This window comes from Saimiri boliviensis, chromosome 2 (assembly GCF_048565385.1).
Source record: "Saimiri boliviensis isolate mSaiBol1 chromosome 2, mSaiBol1.pri, whole genome shotgun sequence".
Classification (NCBI taxonomy): Eukaryota; Metazoa; Chordata; class Mammalia; order Primates; family Cebidae; genus Saimiri; species Saimiri boliviensis.
Window position 1 is genome coordinate 117535919 of NC_133450.1, and position 10009 is coordinate 117545927.

General features: G+C 36.8%; 1 protein-coding gene across 11 annotated transcripts in view; it reads right to left on the bottom strand.

Moving 5' to 3' along the window:
* Positions 1-10009, bottom strand: part of CDIN1 (CDAN1 interacting nuclease 1) — a 1267257-nt gene that overhangs the window by 158569 nt on the left and 1098679 nt on the right. For all 11 annotated transcript variants that reach the window (XM_074394131.1, XM_074394127.1, XM_074394128.1 and 8 more), the window contains 3 exons: positions 9961-10006; positions 9013-9077; positions 751-811 (listed from right to left, as the gene is read on the bottom strand). In XM_074394131.1, the coding sequence (XP_074250232.1) occupies positions 751-811; positions 9013-9077; positions 9961-10006 (172 nt within the window). The remainder of the gene's footprint in view (positions 1-750; positions 812-9012; positions 9078-9960; positions 10007-10009) is intronic.

A 10009-nucleotide genomic window follows, 5' to 3' on the forward strand; every position in this document is an offset into this window, starting at 1 on the left:
GTATTGCTCTTATTACAGTGGATAAATATTTTAAAGTTTAGGAATTAAATATTTTATTTTTTCGGTATGCTCTCTGCAACTATTATGGACTTTTCACAGCTTCTTCATTCATGGGAAATCTGTAGGGTTTCCTGTTTTAAATGTAAGGCTGTTATTTGTTTCCCCAAACAGAAACAGATCAGAGTTAACAAACACATTCAATAAATCACTTCTTACCTGATGTTAATAAGAACACCATGCTTTTCTACATAGAGAGACTTTTGCACAAGGCATGTATCTTTTATTATAATAAAAGTGTGCTAACAAAAAAATGAATCAATTACATCTTTAAGTATACGATTACTCTCTTCATTTGTATAGCAGCAGATTTGTTTTTGGTTTTGTTTTGTTTTGTTTTTTTGGCATCCATCTCCTTACTTGACACAGGTATTTCTCACACTAAATTAAGACAACCTATCCTGAGAAAAGCATGTCCTGAACTGTTTGGTTGAAATTTTCCCCAAAATCCAAGAGGCTGTTTATACATTTGCCTTCAAAGACGTAGACTAATTATGTCAACTGATTTATAAATAGGTGAAGTTCTTTGTCCAATTATTAAAAGTACAAAGAGATAAGGGAGCAATTTAAATGTCTAATGCACCTCAAAACCTTTTTTTTCCCCAAAGGCAATTATAATTGCAAGCAAAGTTACTCTAGATAGGCCCCTTAGGTTTCATGTGGGTTTAAAGAAAATCATAACAATAACATTACCTCATTGGCCAGGTCCAGGAGCACTGGGGCAGCTCTATTTTTTACCACTCCATTCAGGTACCTAGACAAGACAAAGCCAAGTGGTAATGCAGTGACAAGAAAAGGCCAGCACAGACTTGTCAGCATCCCCTGTGTGTATATACGTTGCTCCTGGGCAAATGCCATGCTCAACTCTAGTTTCAAGGCTTTTAAATCTAGTTTCAACTCTAGTTTTCCTATGATGGTAAGCTACTGTCATAGGAAAGCACTGAAGAGAAAAACAACCAAAACAACTCATCTTAAAACCACTGGAAGCTAAGAAGCTGAAGATGGGGGCAGGAGATGTAAATACTTAGGTCTCCCTTGTTTTCTTTCGCCTCCCAACATATAAAGTAAATAAGAGGGACTATCCATATCACGCTGCCTTATCTCTACCACAGACAACCATTGCACAGAAAGGACAGAAGTTGACTTCTATAGTTTGAGAAAAGCATTCAAGCACCCATCTTGCCTTTTCCTTTACCTCTGTTTCATAGGGCTGCTTGCCAACTTATTAAGAAAACAATGGAACAGACATGTCATCAGCGGGTCAGCACACCTGTGACAGGCAATATAAGCCATCACCTTACCTGCCCTGGATTTCTGTTAGAATCTCCCTCTCATTATCCTCTCACTCCACATGGAAAAAAAGCTACAAAACTCCCGCAAAATACCCAAGCAAAACAAAACCCCTAACGTGGGAGCTAGGGTGATTAAAAGAAAATAAAACAGAAATTTGAATGTGTCATTTTCCTCCTTAAAACACTTCACGGCCCCACATTAAATCTCAAGATTAAATGATAACCATTTAACAGCTCTTTCAAGGGTCTTCATAATCTGCTTCCTACCTACTCTACTCTGCCAGTCTCATCTCTCATCACAGTCTCCCACTCCTACCCCTCACCTGGATAACTCACAATTCAATTCAGATGTCACCTTCTTCAAGCCACTACCATATAAGACTAAGTTAAGTACTCCTCATATGTAATCGAGGAATACCTTGCACATCTTTCTATCATGTAATGTAGCATATTGTATATGCCTATCATTTGGCTACCTCAGACCTATCCCTCCCTGTAATGTTGAAAGCCTCATGAAGGTTGGAGAATTGTATTTTATTCCATTTATTATACCTAGCATGTACTTCATTTATAGTCGGTAATCACCTACTGTATATATAATAGTATATAATAAAAAATACGCCTTTCTTTTTGCCTTTAATAAATGAACAATTAAATAATTTTTTAAAAACCATACTGGACAAGAAAGTAGAATAAGGTACGGACATTTTCCCTATAGTATATTAGAGTGAATAAGTTCTGGATATTTGTCTGAGAGTAAAAAACAAAGTCAACAGGTGAGGTCTTTCATATAACTGCCAGGAGCAGGTACTCAATTATATTATTTTATGAGTATATTTATAAAGTTGTATAACTTTCCTGTAAGCAATGTGGTGTAACAGCAAATTATTTAAGGTGGGGAGAGCCTCTGATCATTATAACTTCAAAATAAGTCTAACAAAGCCATTTTCCATATACTGGGGCTAGCCTTGAATATATTATTTGGGAAACTAATTGGGAAATAAGGACTTTCAGAAGCAAGAAGAAAAAGAAAAAGACAACAAGGCAGGTGTGTTTTAGAGAAAGGTCCCTGGGAAACAGGTCTGTTAAGAACCTCACATCAATTTTCATGAACAAGTCCACTGCACTGATACCACTCAAGGAACCAATCTATTCAGTCAAGTCATACCAGCTAATTATGTGTTTGTAACCACCAGAAGTGCATATTACTAAGGGTTCTGATTTTGGGTCAGCGTATTTAAGGCTACACCGATACTGGGATATCTTTACAGCTTTCTACTTTAGTTTCAGTTACCCAACAAATATTTTGGAACACTGTGTGTCAGGTCTCAGTACAGGTTCTAAAGAACCACCAGGGAAGAAAAAAAAAAAAAAAACATTCATGGGCCCACCATCACAGAGATTATATTACAGTGGTGACACAAACAATAAAAAGACAGGGAGATAAATATACAGAATAATAGTATATGCTAGAATAAAATGTGAACCTAGATGAGACGCTCAGGAAGCCCCTCTCTGAGGAGGCGACACTTGCGTAGAAACCAGCATGAAAAGGATGGGCATGCCATGGTAAGAGCTGACTGTAAATAGTTAAAGAGAGTAGCTAGATGCCCAACTACCTCTTATACCAGACAGCTGTTGCTTTAAGTCAAAAATGACATGGCTTCATGTAAAAGTTGCATCAATCATTATCCTGCTAATGACCAATGAAGCACTTCTATTAAGTTTAAAGAAACAGAAGGTGGGTAAAAAATAACCCTCTGTATCTATACATTCTATGTAATATTAAAAGCATAATCATATTTAATACTGTAGAAATTCCTAATTATGAGGTTGGTAAAGCTTCCCAGTTGGTCATATAAAGAAACCAAACTCCAGGGCACTAATAAAACCCATCTGGGCTCTCTCAGCTGGTAAATAATAAAGCTATGGAACCCTGAAAAAGAACCCTGATCCCTCAAGGCCTAGCGAGGTGCCGCATATGTTGAACATGGTGAATCTGCTCAGAATGTATTTGTTTTCCAATCTGTTTCCCAACTACATCCTATAACACTTCGTAAGTGCTAGGAAAAAAATTAAGTTTAATTTGAGGTTATATTTGTCTTTTCTGGAAACTTTAATTATTCCCCACATCTAAGTGACAGATCAGGATTTAAATGTTCAGAAACGCAATCAAAGGAACATACTAACTACAGAAAATATTCCATAAAGACATAATTAGAAAATCCTAATACTACCTTTCTCTGCATCCTCATAGTATCTTGTGCAAACTTACAGCATTGTACTTTTCACACTGGTATAATATAGTTTGCTCCTGTTTCCAGCTAGCCTGAACGTTCTTTGGGGTAGGGCTACACAAATGAATGCTGAATCTTCATCCAACCTTGGCAAAGATCTGAATTGCAACTGGGATATAAGGATGTCACTCTCAACACTACATTAAGGTTACCTGGGCTCCATTCCTAACACCCAGGAGAATTCATGTGTCTCTGCATTACTAGCATTGAGTTGATATCAATTAAGAATTCAAAGTCTGTATCTTTTTTCTTGTTGAGACACAGTCTTGCTCTGTCGCCCAGGCTGGAGTACGGCAGCATGATCTCAGCTCACTGCAACCTCCACCTCCAAGGTTCAAGTGATTCTGCCTCAGCCACCCAAGTAGCTAGGATTACAGGTGTGTGCCACCACACCTGGCTAGTTTTTGTGCTTTAAGTAGAGACAGGGTTTCACCATGTTGGCCAGGCTGGTCTTGAACTCCTGACATCAGGGGATCTGCTTGCTTCGGCCTCCCATCAAAGTCTGTATTTTATGTGATTTCATCACTGTTAACAGAAACTTCATAACATCCAGATAGTAGAAAATGTTTTCTGGCTGGGCATGGTGGCTCACACCTGTAATCCCAGCACTTTGGGAGGCCAAGGCAGGTGGATCACTTGAGGCCAGGAGCTTGAGATCAGCCTGCACAACATTGCAAAACCTTGTCTCTACTAAAAGCACAAAATTAGATCAGCATGGTGGCGTGTGCCTGTAATCCCAAATACTCGGCAGGCTGAGGCACAAGAATTGCTTGAACCCAGGAGGTGGAGACTGCAGTGAGCAGAGACTGTACCAGTGCACTGCAGCCTGAGGGACAGAGCAAGGCCCTGTCTCAAAAAAATATATAAGCATTAAAAAATTTCAAAAAAAAGTTTTCTTAAGCTTCTGAATTATTGAAGAAATTTCCTCATTTCTCCATGTTTTATACAACATGGCTCAAGAGTTTATTTTGAAAACAATCTCCATTCTTTCACACTGTACTAATGCCATCTTATTTCTAAACAGGAAACATTCTTGGTGAAATTTGTTTCGGTTCACCTAAATTGGTGCCCAAGAGCCTATGTGCACATGCACACAGCTGGTCAGATCTGCAAGTCCCCATCAATAGTAAGGTTTAGAAATACTGTCTCCATTTCCTCCCTTCTTCCAGCACACGGGCCTAGGAGCCAGCTTTAGCAGCATTAGAAGATCAGATCAACAGAACATTATTCAGACGTTCACATGTAAAAAAAGGTTGGCTTAAACATGATATTGGTAATATATATGTCATAAAATAGTTTCTGAAATTTTGGACTGCTTTTTTGTTCAATTAACACCACCTATTTTACACTCATTATGCCCCATTTACAATGCTAGAAACCAACAATACAAATGTAACACACGGTACCTGCCTTCAACTGTTCTTTTTAGTGGGAAAAGAGCATGTATGGAAGTACGTAAAATGCAGCAAGAGAAGGGCTAACTCTATAGCCCTTCTGGTATGTCTATACAGAGTGCTGTGGGAGTTCCAAGAATTATCGATCAGGGGTATCTGGGGCAACCTGTTTATATAGTAGTCTAGAAATAAACTTACCACCTTTACTAGTTTGTAGGGAAGTGGAAGGTGTTCCAAGCTGAGAGAAAACACTCAGTGACAGGGCTGTGGATTTTCTTAGGCCACAGCATGGAGAACTTTGCCTTATATCTGAAATGAGTACCTATTAGTTTCATCTTAGATATGAATGAGTCGTTCACACTCAAAAAACATCATAAAATGAGCCTTCTCTGAGGATCTTTTAAGGATGATTTCACCCATATGATGTCTATTTGTTAGTCCTCCTGTAGCAAAGCTAGAGGATGATATAGCTTCTGTATAAGGTGGTTTTAATTGGCAAACAGGCGTCAGGAATGGAGCCCAGGTCACCTTAATATAGCATTAAGGATGACATCCTTATATCCCAATTGCAATTCAGATCTTTGCCAGAGTTGGACAAGGGTTCAGTGTTCATTTGTTTTTGTGTAGCCCTACCCCAAAGAGTTTTCAGGCTAGCTGGACACAAAAGCAAACCATTATACCGGTGTGAAAAGTGCAGTGCTGGAAGTTTGCACAAGATACTATGAGGATGCAGAGAAACATAGCATTAGGATTTTCTATCTTTATGGAATACTTTTTGTAATTAGTATGTCCCTTTGATTGCATATCTGAAAATTTAAATAAAGCCTGATCTGTCACTTAGATGTGGGGGATAATTAAAGTTTCCAGAAAACACCAATACAACTTCAAATTAAATTTTTTTTCCTAGCACTTATGAAATGTTATAGGATATAGTTAGGAAACAGATTGGAAAACAAACACATTCAGAGCAGATCCACCCTGTTCAACAGATGCAACCAGTACATTTCTAGACAGTAATTTGAGAATATACAATACTTTTTTTAAATGTTCACATTGTTTACACTAATAATTACATATATAGAAATGTTAAGAAACTCATGCAAAAATGCAGACTCATGCATCAAGGTGTTTATCACAGTACTATTTACAATAATAGAACGTTGGAAATATATGTTCAACAAAGGAATAATTCAGTAAATTATGATTCTTTTGTATGATAAAATAAGGCAATCAAAAAATGTTTACAAAAAGCCTTTTACAAAATAATATTATATCATATACATTTTTCCAAGCATAAAACTCTGGATTCACAATTGCTTATATAATATGACCACATCAATATAAAAATGGGCTGACAAACGACAAAAATGAAAGAGGCCAGTAGGTATCTCTGAGTGACACAATTATGGGCAATCATTCATTCCTTTTTATTATCATTACAAATGTGCTTGCTTTTCACAATACTGAGTATTACTTTATAAAAGAAAAAAAACAAAATTGCCATTAACATTTTCAAAATGCTTAAATATGTTTTGATATAACAAATACAATTTGGCTTTATTCTAATCTGCTGGAAAACAAACAAAAACCTTTTAAGGCCAATTTACCTTAGCACAGACAGGAACATTTGACCTGCACATTTCAAACAAAAGGCTACTGAGGTCAATTCATCTGAAAGGTAACAACATGGTCTGTCCCCAAGCACAAAGTCAGAGAGCAGGTTGGTAAAGTAAGAAAGTGCTCAGACTGCTTTCTTCTGGCACTCTCCACTGCAGTCTAACTTCATGTTTTTGTTTCAAATGCTGTAATTCTTTGAAATAATTGAGACTGTCACATTTAAATAAATTTAAAGAAATGTATTTATGTATTCTCACTATTATCCACTCAACTATTCATCATTGGGTATCCTTAAAGGTATTTATGTCTGGGCCGGGCATGGTGGCTCAGGCCTGTAATCCCAGCACTTTGGGAGCCGAGGTGGGAGATCACTTGAGGTCAGAAGTTCAAGACTAGCTTGAGCAAGATAGCAAGACCCTGCCTCTATAAAAAAAATTTTTTTTAAAATTAGCTGGCCACAGTGGTGTGCACCTACAGTCCCAGCTACTCAGGAGACTGAGGCAGTAGGATTGCCTGAGGCCAGGAGTTTGAGGCTGCAGTGAGTTATGATCATTCCACTGCACCTCAGACTAGGTGACAGAGAGAGAGACTGTCTCAAAAAAAAAAAAAAATTATATATATATATAAAAATACATATATATTCATTTCTGACCTATACTACCCAGATAACCCAACAAAAGTATGTTCATACTTCAATAATTACATATACCTTTTAATGAAACTTAGATTTTAAATAGCAGCACCTAGTGATCCTAGACATCATCTATTAATAATTAAAACAACCTTCTTACAATGAGGCAAATGAGTATCAGAGGGCAGCCCCATGACCTGTTAATGGATCTCCAATTTTCTAGGAAAAGAGTACACTTTCCTTTAAAATGCTTTATTTTCTTTGTACACGTTACAAGGCTTTAAAATCTGGACATAAAATCATACTTTTATATGACAGCCTAGGACTATAACGTTTACAAAGAAGAATGTATTTTTTGGCATGTAAATAACCCTTCAGTGTTTCTTTGAAGAGTCTGGATACCAACACAGTTGCAGGCTTCATAGCACTTCATGGGCCATTCTTAATTTCATATGTATAATTTAGGTTATGACTTTAATTTGAATGTCAATTTCACCAACAAGGTTATGACTTTCAAATAAATCATCAGACTTCACAAGGTTTCGTTTAGAGAGGATCTCTCCTAGACACAAAAGTGTGTGTCTGTGTCTATGTGTATGTAATGAGTGCATGTATTTTTAACAGGTATTACTACCCCAAACAGAGCATATCTTTTAATACATATGGAAGAGTGAGTAATTTTTTAAAAAAATCTAACTTCTGTGACGTTTCTGTTCAATATCCCTTTCTTGATTCCAAATAAAATGACTTCACCAAAATATGACACCAATATTTTATCCACGTATTTATTCCATTCATAAAATTTTTACGCATAAAAATCATTCATCTAAAATCAGTGGTGTCACTCTCACCACAGAAAGGTTCCTCTGTCAATCTTAAGTATAATAATTTAAGAGCAGATTTCAAATAGCTTTCATTTCCAGTGTGCCCTTGAAATATTTAAGAAACCAACCAACAATTTCTAATGCAAACCATTACCATTTACTGTTATAAATTATTCAGCCATACTACAATGACAATAGAAATTTTAGAATTAGAAAAATCAGAGCCTTTTTAAAGATTCTGTTTATTTCAGAACAAGAAGTTGAAAACTATTTATAATAAATTAGGCTGAAATTAAAACATCTCCTGGACGCTATGCTGTTGATTTAATACCCAAGATTGACTTTTAAAAATAGAAAATCCCCTTTAAAATGTGAGAGTTACACACTATATTTCCATGTGCCTTTACTTGATATGTCCTTTATCCTTTCTAAAATGGATATCTTAATATCTATGATGTCAAAATACAATGGCATCCAAATTCAATTTTATTTTTTCAACTTGCTAATGTAACGAAAATTGGTTTGAGAACTTTCAAATACAAGTAGATGTATGTATATATGAGCATACGCATTTAGACAAAATATGCACTTACATGTTTCAAGTAGCCAACTGAGATTTCATAATATTTAACTACATCTCACAGTATGTGCGTGCGTGCGCGTCCGCGCGCGCGCGCGCACACACACACACAGAGTCAAGACAGCCTTACCATATTCTTTAGATCTACAAAACAAAGCATTTGAAAATTCATTCAAAAATATACTAAAACTTCTGAATAAAAGACTTAAAACAGAATGTCTTGAGATATGATATAGAAAATTAATAACCTAACTTATTCACAATTATTATTACAATTAATAGGTACTATGATACCCTCTAGTGGGGCAGGAAGGTCATACCTCTGGTAATAACTTTCAATTGCTTCTGAAGTATGATGTTTGGCATGCGTTCTTTTAATGTGTTTCTGAAAAAAAAAAAAAATCTTTGTTATGTCACAGATGAGGTTCAAAACAAGAATGACGTATTTCTTGATCCCAATGACTAGCACCTAGGGAACACTGAATAATAGCTTGGGGATTTTGGTAATGGCAGGACTTCTTTTCCTTCTCCTCTATGAACCTATGCATTTTAATCTCTATTGCTTGGCTGGATGTCTTCAGACTGTACCACAAGGTACAGTATATATGTAAAAGCCAACAGGGTCATAGTAATTGAATGTAAATAAGTTTGCTTAGGGCTGCAGAGGGCAAAGAAAAACTTGTTCCCTCTTTCAACCTTTGTATTAATTTTCCCTCGATTCAATTCCATCTAAGTCCTCTGCACTCTAGTTTTATAATCCAATTGCCATTTTTAACCAGGAAGAACATTGCTTAAAAACAACTTATTTGAAAACTACAAAAAGTAATTCCATAGAGACTTGCCACTTGACTGACACCTGTCATCTCATGATAAATGACTCCATTTTCTGCCTCTCTTGCCTTCTGCCACTCCAGCAATGGTCATTTATCATCATCTCTGTCAGCAATGGAAAGCGGCACTGACAGTGCAAGTCAGCAAACATTTAGCACATGGAACCACGCAACACAGGGAAATTATTATTGTCAGAATAATAATGGTTTAGCATAATTTATTACAGGTCCACCAAATAAGCAAAGGCTAGATGTTATTAGACAGATGGATGGGTAGGCTTGGCAGGCCTCCACCGAGACGCAGGCGGTGCTTGATGTGGAAAGGAGCACATCCTCCAACCCAATCAGAGAGCTGGCAGTTCAATTACAAAGAAATAAAGGGACATTCATCATTCAATTAGGCACCTGTCAACCCTCACAAAGGAGAAAACTTCTAACCTGGTACTCCTGGGAGAAGATGCTCAGCAGAGTGGCCTGCGATTGACTG